The sequence below is a fragment of the Anguilla anguilla genome, chromosome 8, assembly GCF_013347855.1.
Source record: "Anguilla anguilla isolate fAngAng1 chromosome 8, fAngAng1.pri, whole genome shotgun sequence".
NCBI lineage: Eukaryota > Metazoa > Chordata > Actinopteri > Anguilliformes > Anguillidae > Anguilla > Anguilla anguilla.
Window position 1 is genome coordinate 40,583,171 of NC_049208.1, and position 21,545 is coordinate 40,604,715.

The following is a 21,545-nucleotide window of genomic DNA, read 5'->3' on the forward strand; positions in this document are numbered from 1 at the left end:
TGAAATGACCTGTAAATGATTGACATGTTCACGCTCTTTGTTTATAAAATACGAATTTAAATATAGCCTAAAACAATAGGACTAAAACACAACGGATGATTAAGCATAGTTATTTTGTGATTGTAGACATCCCCTTGTGAAACAAATTACAGTGATAGACATTTTTTAGCAACATCAATGCAAAATAGATGTGCGGGTAAATTTTACCCGTTGGCGGTTTTAGGTATACAACGAATCCTGGCGGTTCTAGTGTTAAGACACTGAGGACTGCTCATCAACGATCAACACTCTGTCTTCAGTCCCAGTTCAAAAGGAACAGTCAAGCTCTCTCCCCATCAAATCCCTCCATTGTCGGATTTCTCCCCATTTCCTGCGTCCCTCTGTAGTCCTCCTCTGTCCCAAAATCAGAGCGAGACCCTTGATTTATTTCCTCAAAACCTTCCTGCTCCAGCCCTGGGCTAATCCCCACCCCAGCTGTGGGGTCCCCACCGGGCCATAAATCTGAGCTACTAAATCCGTACCTGGACAGCGCTCAGAAAGTGTACTCTGTCCAGGAAGCTGGAGGAGGGGGGAGGGGGTGGGGCAATCTGATCCCTAAGCTAGCCTTTAACCATATCACGCAGAAATATCCCTGTTTTTCTTCAACGGACGGCGCCATTTGTTTCTAAGAAGCCGGCACTGCTAACCGTATCCCTGTCTGGAGTGGGTTTTTTTTGTCACTGCGGGTGCTAAGGGTCTCTGTGGGTGATTCCCAGTTCTCATTGCTGTTGCCATTGAGAAGTGTTTGTCAGTGTGTTTGTTCCAGTGCTTCTCCACAGAGAAGAGCCCAGCTTCTCTTTCCCCCCCAGCAGGGACAGTGTCAGTCAAAGTTTACTGCTTAGGAGCTCTACGGTGGGTCGCTATAATGGAGTCCTACGTTCGCTGGAATTGCTCACACTGATATTAAAATAAGATGAGGACCACTCTGTGGATTTCCCCCATCAACCAGCAAGCTAGTGTGCCCTTTTTGCAATTAATTTCACGGCGGGTTACCGTTTGGTGAGGTTTCCAAGACTCGTTTGAGCATCGCTCGCTCATCTGTTGTGTATTACCCCTCTGAGGAACATGCACTTTACCCTCACTGTTTAATTTCAGGCTAGCAGTAATTACAGGGCTATGCTGAGACCGGGCCTGCTTCCTTCATTCACGTCCATTCAGTGGATAAACTGAAACTGTCCCCTACCCTCCCTCCCCCCTTTTCTGATGTAAGTGTGTCTGCTTGGTGTCAGTTCCTGGTCCCTTGACTTCAGGCCACACCTAAAACAGCTGACTGAAGCCTCCCATAGTGAAACAGCCAAGCTGATTTAAGTGGTTCCATCTGGGAGGGTTCCAGGATCCACAATGCACCACAATGCACCCTCATGACCATTGGAATTATCCATTGCCACTAATTTATTCATTTGTTTTGCTTCTTTTTTAGACATTTATTTGTTTCTTAATGAAAGTACCATGGGAAAATAATGAAGTTTGGGTATCCAATCTTATCTGAAAAGGGCCGATGCAGGTGATTTAGCTCAGCGTTATAACGCTGATTCGGCTAATGAATTGATCGTGGTCTTCAATTAAGTCCTTTATAAGTAGAATCAGGTGTCTGGGTGCTGGGCTGGAACACTAATCTATACACAGCCCTTTTCAGGTAATCTGTGTTAGATTATTCATCTGAAGTCATTAGGTCTATTTGGTCAGTTTGTCATGTTTACATAATATTGTAGCCATTGTATTAGAGGACAGACCAGGCAGGTCTTGGCCTACATCCATAGCGTTTATTAATCTGGCAGAAAGTGGCAATGCAACTCTTATAAAAAATGACTGCTGCTACTGCAAAGTCATACTGTAGTAACTGAACTGTTACTGTAATTGAAGAGCAATGCAGTCAAAATGCTGTACAAAAGAGGTCTACTTCATGAGTACTGCACATGAAGTAGTGAAACTGGATGATAACTGCAGTAATACTGCAATTTAAAAAATGAAGAACACAGCACAAGAGGCCGAACTACCAGCTTGGGCTACACACCCTTCTTATACCGTTCTGCTGGTTCTAACGCAAATGACCAGTTTAACTTAGATAGCCAATATCTGGCTAGCTAGCCACTGCTGCAAGCAGAACACATGTCAAAGTAAACCAGAACACAGATTAGCCTACATTAGCATTCCGCTGGCTAGCTAAACTCACCAGCTGCTGCTATAATATTTTACTACTTTCATTATTCATATTTCTTTTTCTTTGATGAACAATGTTCTTAAGAGGATTAAAAAAACCTTGAGAAAATTAATCTTTTAAACTACCATTTTCTCTTTTTGGAAGATTATCTACTACATACCAAACAAGCTTTCAAAGAAATAATGTCATTAAGAAGACATTTGACATCTGTCTTGCCAACCTAAGGACCTTTTAATATTTTCATCAAATCCCTCCTCACCTACTTAAAATGAGATTATCAGAAATGGACCGTCCCACACACAGTCTCCCACACTCACCCACTTCCTGCTTGCACACTAAAGAAAAACCGAAAGCATAAATTATTGGGACTGTTTAAAAAACCAACAATTATATCAATTTACAATGGCCATAAACTTTCTGGAAATCGAACACCTGATGTATACTAAGCGAAACCCAGTTCATATTGAGCGCAATCAATCTCGCCACCTTAAGAGGAGGACTGGACTGTGCTGAAAATGGGTTGTTGCCTGGGTCTCTCAGGAGACTAGTTACGGTAAGTATCGCACACGGAGAGGGCTCCACCAGTTCAAGGCCACACGCTAAATGCAAGGCAGATGCTGTCTGGAAGGGCATGAGATGCTTGTCACTGCAGGGTTACACCGTTCTCCTAAATACGCAATGCACCGCATCCAGTTGACCCATCTAAATTATGTGCTTTGGGCTGTCACAAAATGGCCACATATGGAGAAAGGGAAAGAGTAGACGGGTTTTGTACTTGATAAAATAAGACGTTTTTGTATGTGATGTGAAATTGGAGCCATTCAGACTGGGCCTCTTGTGTGGCTTTATCCCTGTGTGAGTCTATGTGTTGAACGAGGTCCCATATGAAGGAAGTAAGGCCTGTGCTTAAATTTAGGGAACACCTCACCTCACACAGAAAGGACATGTACTGCAATATATTTTGCAAAATGTGTTGAAGGGGCCTCCTGGGTACCAGGGTATCCAGTTTAGACACTCGTGATTGGTGCAGAATTTTGTCCAATCAGAGCTGTCCCAAAATATGTTTTGCAAAATGTCCATAACATTGCTCACGTAGGGAGGGAGGAAGGGTTTCGGTCCACAGTGGCCGGCGGCAGCGGCTGCTGTCCCTGCCTCATCTCTCATCCTCTTTTTAATCAGGCATCCATGACGTGCCTGTTCCAGCTGTACTAACAGCTGAGTAACTGCAGAGCTCAGCTGATGGATTGTGAAAAGAATCAAAAGAGGTTTTAATATCTCTGTAGCTCAACTGTATTCTACAGTCTTGCAGTGAAAATGTTTATAAATGTTATAAATGTTCCAACGATTATAAATGTTACAATATTATAGCCTAGCACAGTGGTCCCTGTTCCTGGAGATCTACCATCCTGTAGGTTTTCATTCCAACAAAAAGCACACCTTGTTCAACAGTCAGAGATCTTGTTGAGTTGCTAATTATTAGACTCAGGTGTGCCAAATTACGGTTGAAATGAAACCTACAGGATGGTAGATCTCCAGGAACAGGCTTGGTTACCACTGGCCTAGCATAATGGCATGTACTCTCTGCTTACAATCCATCACCTAGCGTCATCCTTGACTATTTTCCCATTTCCTATTGCTATAACAAAAAATTTGATTAACCACTTGTGATGGTTCAATTTGGAACCTAGCCTTCTCATAAAAAAATTTAAGGTTTAAATAATGAAAAAGCATAACAATTAGCATAGTCAGTTTTTATAAACAAAAACACATTTTAGGCTTATATAAGGACCACTGTAAGTGGAAGGCTGTTCTTGAGAAAGCTGAATTTCTGATTCTGTCTGTCTGCTCTATCCACAATATGCAAGTCTGCACTGAAGAATCATTCGCTCTCAGCAGTGCTGCACGGTGCAGAAAGGAATTAGGATGTCACGGCACCTATAGCCAGAGGGATACCAGGCCGGGCAGAGATTGGCAGGGCTTGCACAAGGATTTCCAACTCAGTCTAGTGCTGTCATCACAGCCAGCACCCAATAAGCAACTTTTAACAGTATAGGCAGTAAAGGCAGTAACCTGGTGAAAAAGCCGAGGGTTTCCTGGAGAAGATCACAGTCATACAGTGCCATAGCCACTGAGCAGGGTTCCACCTTCTTCACCATGCTTCAATTGTGTTGTTGTCATCGAAAATAGGGTGATATGATCACATGGTATAGAATGGTCAATTTGAACACAAAACAGGTGTCAAAATAATATAGAAATTCTTGACATTTCCTGAGGAAAATCAGCACAGATCAAGAGGTTATGGACAGACTGAAAGACAACACACAAACAAATGGGCCAAACAAATAGCTGCACATTATAGGGCACTATATTAGTGCTAGGTAGCCCATTCTGAAACATAACCCAATTCATAACCCAATCCTGTCTGTTTTTGAGCAGTACACATATTGGCCCTTGAGTAACCATCATAGAAAAAACAAGGAAGGGGACACTTGAGTTACAGTATTTGGAGATTAAATCACTAAATAAGGGATTTGCTAGCCAAAAATTGTCACACGGTGTATCTGTACATATGTCACTGATGCACAGGCAGCCCAGCGTAAACAAATTAACTCAGGGCAGCTCTGGCCTAACATAGAGTCCAAGCGCTGGGGTGGCCCACTGCAGTGAATAAAACTTTATAGAGTCAAATTAACTGATTTACAAACTGCCAGGGGTCAGTCGAATGAGAAGGAAAGAGAGGGGGGACCTCGTATTTTAAACGTAGAATGTACTCGGGAGAAGTCAGATCGCAGTTAACAGCTGTTAAAACACAAAAATATTTTGCCGTGGTCAACAAGAGGCAGACCAAATAGACTGTAAAATAACGTAATAAAATGCAACCAAACTGCGTTCCCCGTGCGCTAGGAGAGTGCCAGATATAACCATGGTGCAGAGCCGTCTGGCGCGGTGAGTGACTGCTCATGCTCTGATTTATAAGAGGGGGTTTGCCGTGTGACGTGCTGGATTTCGGTCATGAGAGGGAAAGATCACACACCTCCGCGGCAGGGGGGCTGACTCATTTAAATATCAGCCTGTGGCATCTGTCACGGACGTAGAGCCAGTGCACTACTTCGGGAATGGGGCGCTGATGTTATGGTTAAGAAAACTGCGCTAGTAATGCTCAGGGTCAAATGGCATGTGGTTACACAGTATGGATATTTATTATCCACAACTGTTGAACAGCACCTAAGGGTGTCTGTTAGCAAATCTGTTTATTTAGCTAAAGAGGGGGCAGAAAACACATGTGTCATGCCCTGTGTTGGTCTTTAAGAATAAGTTGCAGCCACACTGCGAGATATTTTACCTCTCTGACTGCAGTTAGGTGTCATGCCAAACGGGTTTGGGACAATTTTGTGGGTTACTGAACGGCACACTGGCGCAGTAGTGTTTTTAATCACTTCCAGTGTTCCTCTCTTTGGTAACAGTAGCACGCTGTCTGTCATGGGGCTTGCATAGCTGATGATTGTGCCATTTCCAAGCCGTGGTAAATGAAAGGGACCTGAATGATGATTTGATGGGGATAAAGTCAGGGAACAGAAACAGCATAACTCTCTTCGCCAATGGGTCGAAGGAAGAGGGAAAACCTTATGGACATTTATTTAAGGTATGTCCCGGTTTTACTTATTTTATGTAATTTGTTTTTCTTCCTGGTTTATTTTGTACTGCAATAAGAAATGCAGGAGATTGCTTTTGATGGCATGTGTCCATTTGGTTTTCAAGTGCTTCCCAGTTAATACTCTTACCACCTGCTGTGTCCCTGTCTTCGACCCAGGGCGCTGGGAAGGCCCCATGTTCCATATGCGCACAGGAGTTCAGTATCAGTTCAGTATTTAAGAGACTGGGAACACTCCTAACTAGGAATATTGTCCTGTGAAAACAGAGGTGTTGATAACATCTTAATTTGCTTGCTAGCTTAGTTTTGTTTGTTTGTTTATGTGTTGCTTATTTAGTTGAAGAAACTGAAAAAGAATTTATAGAATTATGAAAGACCTCTGCTGTCTCCTATATCATAAAAGGGGGTGACTTTTATAGGAACCGTTTTTGTAATTCAGTAACTGTTGTCGAAGAGGAAAGGCCCAGTATATTTCAAGATAAAAATATACATTTAGATTATTGAAAAAAATCTAGGGGGAAAAAATCACCATTTGGAAAAATTGACAATTCCAAGTAATTCTCAGCAAGTCTGTGGTCGCTTGATAACTTGACAACTGGGACACTGAAAACCAAGATAATTATAATAATTCAGAATCGGCTCTGTTTGCTGTAGGCTTTATGTCTCAAGAGTCTTACGTGGAGTAATGTGTCTGACCTGAGCGCTAAAACGTCATCGTTCTTCCGTCGTCTGAATGGAGGGGTGTCTTCTTCGTTGTGTAGCCTACCTGCTCTGTGTCCGGATGTTCTGACAACAGGGCGGAGCGGAGAAAATGCGCGTGATGAGAATTCCCCTTGGCCACAGTTCCCTGGGTGCGAGTCCATTCGCCGGCTTTCCGCCAGCTGTCCAGCCTCACCGCAGCGGCCTGATGTATGCCTCTCCGCGAAATTGCCTCGTTTGAAAAGTCTCGGTGTGAACGATATCTTGGTTTTTAATGAGGGAACAGCTGAGGAAACCGGCCCCCGTCTCTCGCCCACAGGAAGAGTGCTGATTGCGCTTGGCTGGGAGTTGGGAAAAGGGGAGGGTATGTGTTGTGGTCTGAGCTAGGCTGTCGGAAAACCAGACGATACTTCGCTTTTCCTCAAAACAGACAGACCAGCATAACATGTTCAAATAGTAATTTGTTCGTCGGCGTAGCCTGCTCACATCATCACCGGTATTGCAATGGTAATGGAAAATGTAAGACAAAATGTATTTTGTGTTTAAAAAGGACAGTGGTTCACGCAACTGAGCAGCGTGAACTGTTTATTAAAATATTGCCCCTTCTGGATCCACAGTTGATTGCGCAGGTGCACAAATGTCATCATTTGCGCATCATTTGTCAGCAAACAGGCGCCCTCGTTTATCTAGGGAAGATTTCGCACCTACAGTTCAGTTATCTCTCAGCAAGAGGTCGATAGAGCTTTCTTGTCAGTCAATTATCACAATGCATCTCCAAAAATTTACATCAGTTGGCACTAATTCAGCACAGATCATGATTGACAGCAATGTTCCCACACATGCTGCTTTTAGTGCATAGAATCGAATTTGTAGAGTGGGTGGTAATGTTTTTTTTTCTTTCTTTCTAAGCAAGGGAAGTAGGTCTGCCGATAAAAAGTGTTTGTATTATCTAAATTAAAAAAGAAGACTACACATAACAATGACTTTGCTTGCAGCAGTGTATGCTTCTAAAAGACAAAAGGCCAAAACAGATTAACTGAAATGAAAAAAATGCTATGTTTAAACTATGTGATTACATTTGATCATGGACAGTTTAACGGTCTCATCTGTCATTCTTTGGCTGTGCTTGTAGCGTAAACATAGGAAGAGTCGAGATATCTTTCTGCATCAACAGAGTTTATTGGAATGGACAAATATCGTTTTGCCGTCTGTACAATATTTGGAGTGAGCATTTCCGAGCGTCAGTACAGTCTTTTTATGCGTTTCAAAATGTGTAATGAACTAGTACAATGTATTAACGGACGTGCAATGGGCCTACTCATCAGCTCCTATAATCCAATGACAGTGTTGTCTAGTTTTATGGTAAGCCTGAACCATGCTCCTTATAGCAGCTTTCTGCTTGCACAATTCTTGAAAATTTTTTGATTACTCCCACAACTTAGTCACCATTTTGGAAATTGCTTGCCTAGAGTGTCAAATTCTGAGCATTACATGTTAAATCAACTGCATTTTGCATCAAACCTATGAGGGTTTTATTATATGCTTTCAACAAGTAACTTGTATTATCTGAGACAAATGCAGCTACATTTTTAAAAATTAACCTCAAAGTTCAATCGTTTTATTCTACCCATGACTGAACTGTCTCTTCATCAATTGCATCAAAGCCACACAGCGCCAGCAAGAAAAGTTTAAGTTGGCTGCAAATGATATTCCTTGCAGAACATTTAAAATGTTGAAAATGTAACTGACCGGGCTTTGAGAGTGTCAGTGTTGTGTAATGGTTAGGGAACTGAGCTCAAAGTTTGGAGGTTTGATTCCCAGGTAGGACACTGTCCTTAACTGCTTCAGTATATGTACATCCAGCAGTATAAAAGGATACTATGCAAAAAATTCTAAAGCTATGTAAGTCGCTCTGAATTAGTGTGTCTGAAAAATGCCAGTAATGTAATGTAAATATCTGTGACCATATAACGTTGCTGGCTTGACCAGCTCTTTATCTTTTCACTATGGCGGTCAGCAGCCTGTGGCCTATTAAAAATTGCACATAATTAATGTGTCTACTCATTAATTAATCTGTCAAATTTCAGATGACAATTGTTCACAGCTTAAATTTAGCTATTTTATACATTTGAGATTGCTCTGAAATGCAATCTTTGTGTTTTCCGTTAATTCGCTTGTGTTTTTCGAATTTGCAAAGCATTTTGGATATGCGGTTCGTTCAACACGTCTCGGCCACCGCAAAAACAATGTAATATTCTAAGGACAGATTGTACGCTCTTCAAGTTATTTTTTCCTAAGACACAATAATTACTGTCTTTTTTTCAAGATGTATACTCAGTAAGTGGCGACATCCCAATATTACTCAAATTTGTCTGTATACCATGATTTTGTTCATTTTAGATGGTCATCAAACAAATAAATCCTCACCTTACCCTTAAACCTAAAAAAGTGCCTCCCAACTTGATTTTGGTTCCAGTTGAACTACCAATTAATTCCTTGAACACTAATGCAGGTGTGCAGTACCAAGTACTGTATTACCTGTTTTTTTTTTTTTGTTATAGATACCATCGCAATTCCTGCAAAAACACCTTCAGCAACTTTTTTTTAAAATTAAGACATGCACTGTAGACATGTCCATAAAAGACTAACAGTTGATAACAGCTCAGTGAAACCTCGTAATATCTCACTTATAAAATTAGCAGTGAGCATTAAGAACCTAAACCAAAGATTTTGATTGTTCAAAACAAAACACATTCATTTGAAATTAAGCTAGATGTGTTTTCACCTCAGAGAAATAAACTCCTCCCTGCAGTAGGAGCCTCCCAGGCTACCAGTCATCAGTGAGAAGCATGCCTCTCCGCTGTAGTGATATAAATATGCCCCCCTGTAGTACTGTGTGGCCAGAGTGGGCGAGCAGGAGACAGGAATGCACCCTGTACATCCTTCAGGCGTGGTGACCCTTGCCTGGGTGAATGTGGCGCAGAAGTGATCTGTTTAGTCCCTGCCTCGTCACGCAGCAGCGGCTCTTCTTCTGTGGTCTGTTTCCAGCTGCGTGTGACGCGCAGTCCTCCAGCGCGATCGCTGTGCCGCTCAGCTGGCGAAATGTTGAGTGAAAATAAGTCATGGCTGGGAGCCTGAGTTTTCCAGGAGCACGTGCGTGTCTGCACGCTCCAGAACAGACTGAGGATGTCGCAACAGTAAGAAAGCCCTCCAAATTGGACATCTAAAATTGGGAGAAAAAATAAAGATACAATAAAGTACAATATTGATGGTCTTTACTAACTGACAGTTTAAATCATTTCTGTATTTATCATTATATTTTTTAAATGTTTTCTGTGTCTTCAGTATCTGTTATTGCATACACTTGTATGGGAGATGCTGTCTATGTATATGTGTTTGGATTTGTGGTTTGTAACTGTTGTCTCTGAAATGAGGACCAGTAAGTGTCAATGCCAATAAAGCAGGCCATCATGAGGCTGAAAAATCAGGATAAATTCATTAAAGACACAGCTAAAATATTGGGTGTGCCAAAATCAACTGTTTGAAACATTAGCAATAGCAAACAATCTGGTAGACCACTGTAGTGGATGAGAGTATACTTTTAATTGTAAAGAAAAACCCCCTTTTCAACTGTCAAACAGATAAAGAACACTCTCCAGGATGTTGGCATAGATGCGCCAGACTACCATAAAGAGAAGACTACACCAGCATAACCTCAGAGGGTTCACTGCAAGGTGCTAACTACTGGTGAGCCTCAAGAACAGACCAGCCAGGTTAGTGTTAAAAAGTACTTTAAAATACTGAGTTTTGGGTTACAGACAGATAAGATTAGTATTAGCCTGTACCAAAGGGATGGAAAGAGGACAGTGTGGAGAAAGAAAGGAACTGCTCATGATCCAAAGCGCCCTATTCATCTGTGAAACATGGTAGAGGTAGTAGTATGGCTTGGGAATGTATGGCTGCCACTGGAACTGACTCGCTTGTCTTCACTGATAATTGCCGATGGCAGCAGCAGGATGAATAGAATAAAAGGGCAACAACAAAAAATTTTTAGAAATTGATTTAAAAAAACAGGTCCCTCCTATAAGAAGATCCAAAGTATACAGCTGTCACAGCGATATGAGGTGCCAGACCCCAAATTTCCAGTCCCCGCGAGCCAAAGAAAGCAGGGGAGCCGGGAGAGGGGACAGTGCGTGATGTAGCTGTCACAGAGTAACTCTCACCGACGAATCCCACCGAGTCACCCTGCAGCCAACGTGACCTCGCTCTGCTGCCTAGTGACACTGATCCAGAGAGACTAAAACACAGTTGTTATTTTACATTGTTTTGTTTTGTCTTAAATGCGGTCACTGTTTTATTAAGCAATTTCATAAAAAGATCAGGATACTTTGCTCTTTTGCTAATTTACCTTTTCAAATTGGTTTTTCTTAAAATTTCAGAAAAAAAATATGGAAAAGGTTTGCCTTATTTCTGAATAAATCATCCAATATTATCTGTATCTGTATATTAACTTGTGAAGCACAAATGTTCCCTTCCACTAGCTTCCACATGGGGGAGCTGTAATACACTGCAGATGTATGTAGCTTGTTTGGTTTTCCTTTCTGTTTTTATTGATGCTGTACCTCTGTAGTACATATATTATTATTATTATTATACAGATATGAAAACTACTGCCAGAGCACCCAATATTAAATATATGAGGGTTAAAATAATTGGCTGTATTTAACAACAGACTTACTGCAATTTGTCTACATAATCATATAAGTAAGCATGCAATTGGACACATTTTGTACAAAATTTTATTTTATTCAGTTTCCTTTAGCTGTGGGGAATCTGTGCACTGACCCATGCTGACGGTTGGTGGATCTCATGTTTGTATTAATTTGCTTGAAGTCTTCAGTTCTTTCCAGACATCTTTCCAATCTTCTAGTACCACTAATCAAGCACTAATGAGCCAAAGATCAAATGAGAGAAAGTAATTGGCTAACACTGTTTAAAAAAAAAAAAAAACAACAAAAAAAAAACTTATCACTTTAATAGCATTATTGCCCACACATACAAACACACACACACACACACGTTGCAACATCCTAAGTCAATTCAGAAAGGTGCACACTAGCTCACACGTCTTCTGTGTTATGTACTACACCTTCTTTTCAACTTGAAATCCACTGCAGCAGACCTCTGTGCAGCAAACACGGCTGACGCAGGCAGCTCACAGACAACCAATTGACCAAAGGAGCCATTGTGTTACCTGTTACCTATGGCCATTTATGCATTGACCCATAGGAATCTAGGCCCAGAATTAACAATGGCATAGTCTGGTTTCAATCAAAACTGTAGGGCATGCCACTGCATTAAGCACAAGTGTCTTAACAGTATACTATGGAAGAAAATCACTAGATAAGTGTTGACTAAGCCATTGAGTATTCAATGTCCAGACATCTTTAAACAATTACATTTGTGCAATATTGAGATGTTATAGCGCAAATATCCTGGTGAATGGATAAATGAATACTGAAAATTCAAAGTGAGTAAATCTACCACTTCCACAAACTAAAGAAAATGACAGGAGTGTTATGACTACAGAGAAACAACCAAAAATAAATAGTGAAACATTTTGGAGTGAATTGCGTAAATGTGCTTGTCAACTGGCCAAATAAAGCAATTAACAACATCTTGCATAAAAAAACAACCCTTGAACTTGGGACACAACTGAAAAATGTCAGGCTCCTCCACATTTTTGGCAAACTTATACAGCGTTTGATCTGAATTTGAACATTCTGACCTCGCGTCACTATGCACTTGAACACGGTCCAGGGTTGGAGGAGAAAGTGGCTGTAACAGCTGCCGATAACAACTGGTGATAAAAAGGTGCAAATGGATCTGGAAGTGAGATTTTCTTGATCTGATGGCAGATGACAGATGTACATGGTGCATTGCCAGATTTATTGAAGGGCGTGCTCTCTCATACTAAGGAAATTTTATAACTTTAAGTACAGGCAGCTTTGCACCATAACATGGCAGATACTGTTGTTGCCTTGCAGACCCTAGGTCCAGGGCTCAAAACTACCTCTGAGTGCTCTAGTTGCCTCTCTAACAGTCAAAAGACATACAATACGTTTATATTTTGTTTGTGTCCAGTAATGAACCATTTTTCCATAGTAATTGTAGCACACTGAAGTACTATGAGTTTCACTTTTCGACATTAAACTTTAGAGGACTATGTTCAGTTTCTACTTTAGCTAAAGTCTTTAAAAGACAGCCTATCATTTATTGTAATAGAAAAACAAAGGTAAATGCTATGACATTTTCCTTTCTTCAGAGTACAAAACATCCCTCTCTTTCTGAGAAATGTTGACAACTTTACCTCATAAAATTAGCAGCTTAAATTCATAGATGACTTAAAAGCTTATCCATTTTTAGATCTGATACCAAACAATGCTATAATGGGGTAGCATCTATCATCTACCCCTGGTGGCAAAAGCAGACATCCAGAAAATTCCAGACTGAGAACATTGCCAATGCATTCAGTCAGTGCTTTGCCAGTTTGCAAGACAGCCGGTCCACCTTTACCAGGCCCATTCTAGGTTGACTTTATACTATAAAGAATATATGGTGGTTTCCAAGGAAACAGGTGTGTGTGCTTCTCAGTGAGCTCAGTTGAATTGACAGCCATCCAAGTGCTGGATGGATCAGGACTGAGGCTTTCATAGGTCTATATTTCTGTTATTACTGCTCACAAGACCTAATGACATCGCACCAGCAAACCGTGCTGGAGGAAGCAAAGAAGGTGCCTTAGATGCATCAACATATCATCGATTTGTCTATGTACAATGTCGGTTTCTGAATGCCAATGTACTGTGAAATCTAAATTCAGTGTTTATCTAGTAGCCCACTGGTCCACGTATACACACAAGAGCATTTCAGACATCTGGGAGAATGCTCTAAACCGCTCAGGGGAACCTTGATAACTGGCACCAGGGCACACATATTCATAAAGCATTTTAGAGTAGCAATGCTGAGCTATCAGCTTTCCCCTGTCCATATCCCAATATCATCAATTACATGCTAAAAGTGAAAGTGATCCTAGATAAGCACTTCTACTTTGGGATAATTTATGAATATGGGCCCCAATTTCTCTGTGGGTTATTTTTTTTTCTGCGAGTCAAATTTGAATAGCAGAAGTCAAAGGTGAGCGAAGTAAGCGGATGCCTGCGCCGTTTTATACAGGCTCACGCTGGGAGCAGTCTTCCTTTTTCCAAACTGGTCTTCCCAACAGGGATAAGGTGAATTGGCTTAAATTGCTCTCATTCCCCATGCGCACAGACTCAAGGCCAAACCGCCACAGCGTTATGCATTCCTAATTAAAACTGGTCTTGAAATCATTACGCTTGTTTATTTATAACCGTTTCTCCGTCGTTTCTCTCTTCTCAGACCTTTCACTCGTAGTTCTTTCAGAGCTCTGGAGGATAACGTGGGCAGCCCTGCCTGCCCATAAAAATGTTCTGCTTCGGATAATTTCCTCGGAGCCACGAAAATATGCTTCATAAACAGAGGGGCTCACAAATCAACTGAGGAGATATTAAACTGAAAGTGACTGTGTCGTGCGATTGCTTGTTCGACAATACCACACAAATGAAATACGATCTCCAAATAATCGAGTACAAACGTGACCAAGATCTAGTTTTTTTTGCAAAAAACAAAACAAAAACCTTTTTGGATGAATTATGTTATGTAATTTAAGTAAATTTCAATGGAAAATAAGCTCTGCATATCTGCTGCACAGCAATGGGCCTTCATCCAGAGCTATCGGTTAACTATTGTCACATTTCACTTCAACCAATTGCTTTCTACTCTTGTCAGTGGCCAAATATGCTTCATAGTCAACAGATCAATGCTCTGACCAGAGCCTTACCTGAGGGACCTTGTCTTACTCATCAGGGGAATCTGTGCTGATGCTCACACTGCAAGCGAAAATCCTCCCGAAACACTGGTTTCATGAGACGAAACTATGTTCTCCTAAAATTCCAGCTGCCAAACTTCTCGTGGCTGTTGGTCATTAAGTAATTAAAAAAAAACGGTTTTAATTGATTAGCATCTCCCTTTATACAAAGCCACCAAAGAAAAGTAAAGCCAAACTGCTTTATTCAATGATGCGTACCAACAGCCAGTACAGAACAGGCTGGGGGAGAGGAATTGAAAACAGTGCCGTTCATCTCTGTTGAGAGATGTTTGTTCAGCCTCAACGCAGGTTATTATGCCTACAGTTTTATGGAACGTAGTATGCTGATGTGGACCTCATCATCTGTGGAATGGATCTCAAGTCTTACTGGACTATGGCAGTTAGATGTTCCGTTCAACATGTGACAAGGGGGCTCTGCCACTGAAGCCTCTCTGAGCTATAGATACTGTATGCAATTCAATTTCTTTAGTTCATTTTATACTGGCTTCTCTCTCTCCCAGTGAACCACTTTGGACACCATGTTTTAAATCTCTACACAAATAAAGCTGTTCATCTGTATTATGATTATTGTGATGGCAGGTCTGCCATCCGCCATGTTACGCTTTGGTGGGGCATGCCCCATACCTATACATTATCGTTACTGCATTTAAAAAGTTTGCCCTTGGTGGTTTATAATTTCATGTTTATTATTTCCCTCCCGACCTCCTAGGAATTAGGAAACCATACAGCCCTGAATATGCCTGTGCTTACTGGCTTCTTTCTCCCATTGTGGTGGCTGAAGGTCTTCCTGTCCTGCACACAGTAGTATAGGACACAAAGGAACAGGAACCATCACTGGCAAGAACAAGGCTTATGGGGGAAGTCTTATGCCCCTCGTACACCTCAAAGCCAGTCATGTCTGAACCTTGGAAAAACTTGTCTGGAACGTGTATGTCTTAAAGATAAATACACTAGACATATTCATGTAAAAGACAGTCCAGATTCCATTTACATTCATTTTGATCAGTCAAATCGACAGACAGGGTTAAAAATCCCTCATTATTCTTCCCCATCAATGACTCTGTATCAGAATGTTGTATAACTTAAGGTGCACAAAAAAAACTTTAAGTTTAAGTGCAAGTGTATGAAACTAAAAATCACCATTATTCAAAATCACTTCAATTAGTCTATAGTATTGAATATTTTCTGAAAATACAGTCTTTGTGCTATGGTTATATCATAAATGTGTTTCAAATGCACATTGGTTCACTGCAAGATGAAAGGTGATCTGCAATGACATTACCATGCACAGCATTCCAGCACTGCCTCACAGATATTAAGTGTAACTTGTTAGGTATCTAGCTAGACATACCAGCTGGTTAATTGGCTAGCTGCATTGACTAAAGTGATGACCTAGGGCAGCAAGATGGAATTCTTGTTTACAATTAACACACAATTGTGGTCACCCCACCCAAAAACATTGTTCTCCTCTTTGATTGGAAATATTCGTAATTCTCTTGCGAAAAGTTTCATGTTGTCGTGACTCATATTCTAGTGAATTCTGTGGGCAAAACTCACTTCTGCCAGACAGCTACCTTCCAGGCAGGCATCAGTATGCAGCCAGCCAACTATTTTCCTGTCTGTCAAAATAATGGATTATTAAAATTTCTCCCCCTCACAGAATTTTAAATTCCATAAATGAAGGGCAGTTGTCATTAAATGGAAACACAGCACAGCTACAGAGGTTGTTTCCTATTTTGAACACACAAGAGAAACTCTTGTGTTGATTGTAAAAAAGTTGATTGTAAGGTGACAGCAGCAAATTAAGTTTTAACTGACTGAAGTTGGCAAACATTCATCTTGATGAATAAATACAATGCACTTTGCTTCTGATCCCATGATATTATTATTTGTTTGACCTCTGACCTTAAGCAATTGCCAAGGGTTAGTATAAACCCAAAACTGTTCAACTGTTGTCCATGGTCCTAAACAAAATGGTCAAATATTCTATAGAGGCATGAACAAGGCAGTTTCCTAGAGGTTATTACTAATTTAGGTGTATGTTATGGATATTCTCATCAAAAATTACATGAGTACAATTACATTGAAATTATGAACTCGATTATTTATTTGTACTTGCACTGGTGTCCAACCAAGAGCAACTGGTTCTGATGAACAAGGGTACAGGGGTGGTCCCTGTACCCTTAAGGATATTGAAGGGGAAACACTGGCAATGCAATAACTCCCTGAAATACACCTGAATTTTAACAAGAAACTAGAGGACGGCCAGACCTGCCAGTTATTTCACCCAGTTGTAAGGGGGTGAGAACAGGTGCAACTTAAAAATGATTTTATTTCAGGCTGCACAGCCTTCTCCGACATCATTTCTCATTAAAAACCACAGGCTGTTTTCCACAACAATGGCAACATTTCAGAAAAAGCATGATTCTTTCCAATGTCTTTCCAATGCATTGTACGCACACTTCTGATTTTTAAGACACTTGACGTACTGTATTACCAGTGGAACTTTGTGACACAGGTAATGCTGCCTGTACGTCATCTGCTCAGTCCATCCTCAGGCATACTATTGGGCTTCTGTTCTGATTCAGATTTTAACAGTTCCTCCTTCTCCCTCTCTAGCTGCTCCTCTTCTTTCGCCTCCATTTCCTTCAGCTTCACCTCCACGTCTTCAGGAATGTCTACTTCCAGCAGATTTTCCATTCCAGGCTCCGGCTCATCCCCAATCAACACCTGGATGGAGGGAACGCAGTGTGATTTAACCAATATGCCCATATGATTAACCCCTGCTTCATTCATCCAGGGTAGTACCAGCTACCAGACCCTTCCGCATGTCCTGACGGACACATGATCAGGACATCACTTGCTCAAATGTCAGAATGAGGATAAAATATGACAGCATGAAAATAATTTAAAATGTCATCTCATTATGCGGTCACTTAACTTAACACCACATGACTATTAAATATTATTACTACCACTCAGGTTATAGTGGAGCAGTGCGTATATGCATGCACATGAACATACATCCCGTTATCTATCATTGTAGTATGCCCATCGTAGCCTTGAGAAAATACAAACGCATGCGGTATACATCAACTAACATTCAGTCGCCGAAGGTGACTATGAAGACAGTGAGATACCAAATTTAAATAAAAAAGAAAAAAAAACTTGTAAAAACTCCAGAGAAAGACTTCTCATTTCGGTGTCACAAAAGGATAATGCATAATGTATTTTAAATAAATCTGCCAATTAGGAGGCGAATAGCACTGAGACTATAGATTAGCAGTTTATTTTTCCCCATTACAATAATTTCACTAGTTAACAGTCTTCTACTGATGCTACATGTCACATAAACACATGTCATCTGGCCCTGCAGTAAATCAAGATTTAAAACTCACTAGTTTTCTCCCCATAATTCTGCATAACATCACATTAGTCCAAGATAATTAGAGCAGGCAACGCTGTCCAATTTGATGTTTTACAAAAAACAATTTCGTGGGCTAGGAAAAATTAAACGACTGAACTGCTTGTGCGTTCTGGACCCCAGTTCAAACAGATCCCCCAGACATTATGAATATGACCGAGGTTCATTGCAAGAAAACGTGGCATCTTTTCCACCGAGCAGCTTCCACTTACGAGCCTTGCCACTCCACCGCAAAGGTTTTTCCAGCAAATTAGCGTATCCATTTTAGAACGCCAAAGCTGTAAATTTCTGCGCGGAGTGCTGTGCTTAATTAACTTGACAAACTGGGTCCTTTCCCAAACACAACAATGGACATAAATAAATCCAGCGCACAGCTCTCCGGTGATCTTCTGCAGAGTCGTAATGGAATTCTGTCGGAAAACCCACGTGTTGGGATTCCTTTCAAATGGTCAAGACAAAGCAGCAGTCGATGAAAGGACAGATTCTGCGGTTGCAAATTACAAGGGGTTTTGGCAAAAAAAAAAAAAAAACACCTGCTTTTGCTCTTGATCTAAACTCTTGCTGTACCTGCACAAGCTTCTCGCAGGCTGCCCCAACATGAGGTTCCCTCTCCCACTTGTGGAACTCCCTCATGATAGGGTACACGTTCTTATTCTTCAAAATCTGGCGACCGGCCTTCGTAGCCGTTAGCTAGAGACAAAAAGAAGTCATCAGATTTGGGCTCAAAACGTTCAGCCCCAGACGTGTGCTACCTCAGATGAGAAGTATGCAATGTGGAATAACAAATGAGGTCATGTTTTAGTGCAACAGTTATTACGATACATGATAAATGAGTGTTTTTAACAGCCAAATAAATCTAGATGTGCCGCATATTTAAATGACAGTTGGTGTTCCCAGCCGATGGTCTACGTGTGACTACTCTCACCAGGAACAGAGTCTCAACGAGCATTTTGCGAATATCAGGGTCTTCCTCTCTCTCCTTATCCTCTGGAAGGTACTGCAGATCCACAGGTAGCCCTACAGTCGGAAAGTCCCAGTAACAGGTGAAATTAAACACTGCAATTCACATGAACTTTATACTGACTTCTTTTAGGGTTTTTTTTAATTAACATTTTTTGCAAGATAATTCGGAAGAATGATTGGATGAGGTTCAAGGACAACAATGGAGTGAAAATGATTGCCTTACCTTCGTTCTCCTCCTCAGTCAGTTCTTCAGGCCCAGCGAGTGGCAGTAGGAGGAATGGCAGGATGTCCACTGCATCACTTAGCAACCATTCATGATTACCTGGAGGTGCACAATCAACTAATCAATGCCTGTCATTTCTACAGATCCAAATGTCTTTGCCACCAGCTTTCTCAATCTTTGACGTTCTGAATGATTACAAAAATGATCATAAATAGTCACCAAACAGTGAGCCTATCAGCACTGCCCACACTACAGACACTTTTTGACTGTGACTTAAAGTCAATGACTGCAATGCCTGCCATGTGCCAGGGCTGTAGTGTTTCACGTTTATCACTTACTGTAGTCAAAGCAGCAGTTCCTCAATGTCCCCACAACTCCACCGCGCCTTACGATGGACTGATCGTATTGTGTGTAAGGCAGGAGTCGCTGGACCACACACCTGCATGAGGAAAATGCAAAACTAAGGCTCAAGCCAAACAATTAAAAACACTGGCTAATTACTGTATGGTTTTAACACTGGCTCATTACAGGCAGACCCAATTATGTTCTAGGAGGACAGCAGTTCAAGAATATTCTTGATTTCCCATGTAACCAGCATTTATTTTGACAAATCATTGCTTTAATCTAATAACTTTAGCTTCTCCAGCCAGCTTATCTCAGCTTTCTATAGACAGCTAATTGACAGGGGTGCAACCATGAATGGGCAGTGGGGACCCTTGCTTAATTATGGTTAAACCCTTTGTTAGGGCGCAATGCAAGATAACATTCTGGCCAACTAAAAAATATAAATGGTGTTAAGTTACCTTTCCTTATCCAGGATGAATTGCCTGGCCTCTGGGAGCTGGGTGAGGTTTGACAGCAGAGGGCCCAGGTAATGCAGGGGGGCCTTCTTGTTGTACCCCTCAGTGCAGAAGATCTCCACTATTTTCGCCAGGCCAATCTCCTGCTCCTGGAGCACCCTGAACACCTCTTTGCAGGTCTTCTCGTGGCGAGAGAGGTTGGAAAGAATGGTACATATCCTGTCTGCAAAGTCATAATCCTGGTCCAGGAGTCTGGCGAAAAGACTAGGTAAAATGTTTGCCTCCTTCACCAGGGCCTGGTGCAAGGTCTCGTCTGCAGAGAGGTTGACCAGCGCATGGTAGCAGTCCTTAACGATGGCAACAGAGTGGTCCCCAGTGAGGGTCAAGAGAGCTCTAAGGAAGTCAGGTTTACCCCGCAGGTACCTGCAGCCATCTTTGGTGCCAGTGAGACCCAGAATATACCCGGTGGCTTGACCCTTCACATCTGGCCTTGTTTCCAGCGTGAGGAAAGACAACAGTTCTTTGGCCTCCCCGTCACTCAGCATGATTGTTGATGTCCGTAAAATAATCAAATGCAGTAGTTTACTGGACACTGAACCAGGAACTAGTTAATTACCTGTCAAAGCAAAATACAATGGCCAACTATCAAGCAGGATACGTGGTGAAACGTCACATTATAATACAACCATTTATTTAATTAAAATGCTTAGCAGAAGAAACCAGCGCGTGTTTTCATTGAGAACGAACAGATGTGGGCACAGGACAGATGCATTACATTAAATCACAGGCATTTAGTAGACGATCTAATGTGCTGATCCAGAACGAATTACACAACTTTTCACATAGCAGTTACATTGCATCCATTTATACAGGTGGATATATACGGACACAATGCAGGTTAAGTACCTTGCTCAAGGGTACAACGACTGTGTTCAACCTGGGAATCGAACCTGCGACGTTTAGGCTACAAGTCCAGGCTACACAGCCCATTATATTACACATCCGCCCCATCATGCGATGCGACATCAAGCTAACGTGAACTGGCCAGAAAGCCAGTGTTCTATTGGGATACAGAGTAGCTAGCCAACAAGCTTGTGAAATACCTAGGAAATTACTTCAGGCAGCTGTCTAGACACGATAATCCATTAGTGTATCTAATTTAGCTAGCAATCTCAAGCAATTAGCTAATACCTTAGCTAACGTGTTACGTGTAAACAATCGGTACGTTACTTGTAAACAATGTACATCTCCTTAACGACAATTCCTCTGAAAATACCTCCCAACCAATTCGCATTAATTTAAAATGACATTATATAATATCAGATAAAGGTTACATACTTACTCGAAACGAACTACCACTTCGCTCAGTGTCCACATGTCAACATGCGCCCTGCGCCCTGCTCCCTCCCGTGTTGATAGTGACAAGACCCTCATCCAATCAGAGCTCGAGTCTTTGAACGATTTCCGGATTAACACTGACTGTTGCTCTCTGGGATATAAAGTTTTTGCTACCTAACACAGTAAGTTACTTCTGATAGGCTGTTCAACTGTCAGGACAACATAGCAAAGATCCGGGATTGGTCAAAACCTGAACGTCAGTTTCAGTGCGCGGTAAAAT

At 41.4% G+C, this 21,545-nt stretch overlaps 1 protein-coding gene across 1 annotated transcript; it reads right to left on the reverse strand.

Annotated features, from left to right (window-relative positions):
* Positions 1-16,600: 16,600 nt before the first annotated feature.
* On the reverse strand, positions 16,601-20,559 carry hgh1 (HGH1 homolog (S. cerevisiae)). Its single transcript, XM_035428179.1, has 6 exons — positions 19,931-20,559; positions 19,466-19,566; positions 19,128-19,226; positions 18,867-18,958; positions 18,509-18,631; positions 16,601-17,247 (listed from the first exon to the last, which is right to left on the reverse strand). Exons 1-6 carry the CDS (start codon positions 20,470-20,472, stop codon positions 17,053-17,055), a joined length of 1,152 nt encoding a protein of 383 aa, XP_035284070.1. The 5' UTR covers positions 20,473-20,559; the 3' UTR covers positions 16,601-17,052.
* Positions 20,560-21,545: the final 986 nt, after the last annotated feature.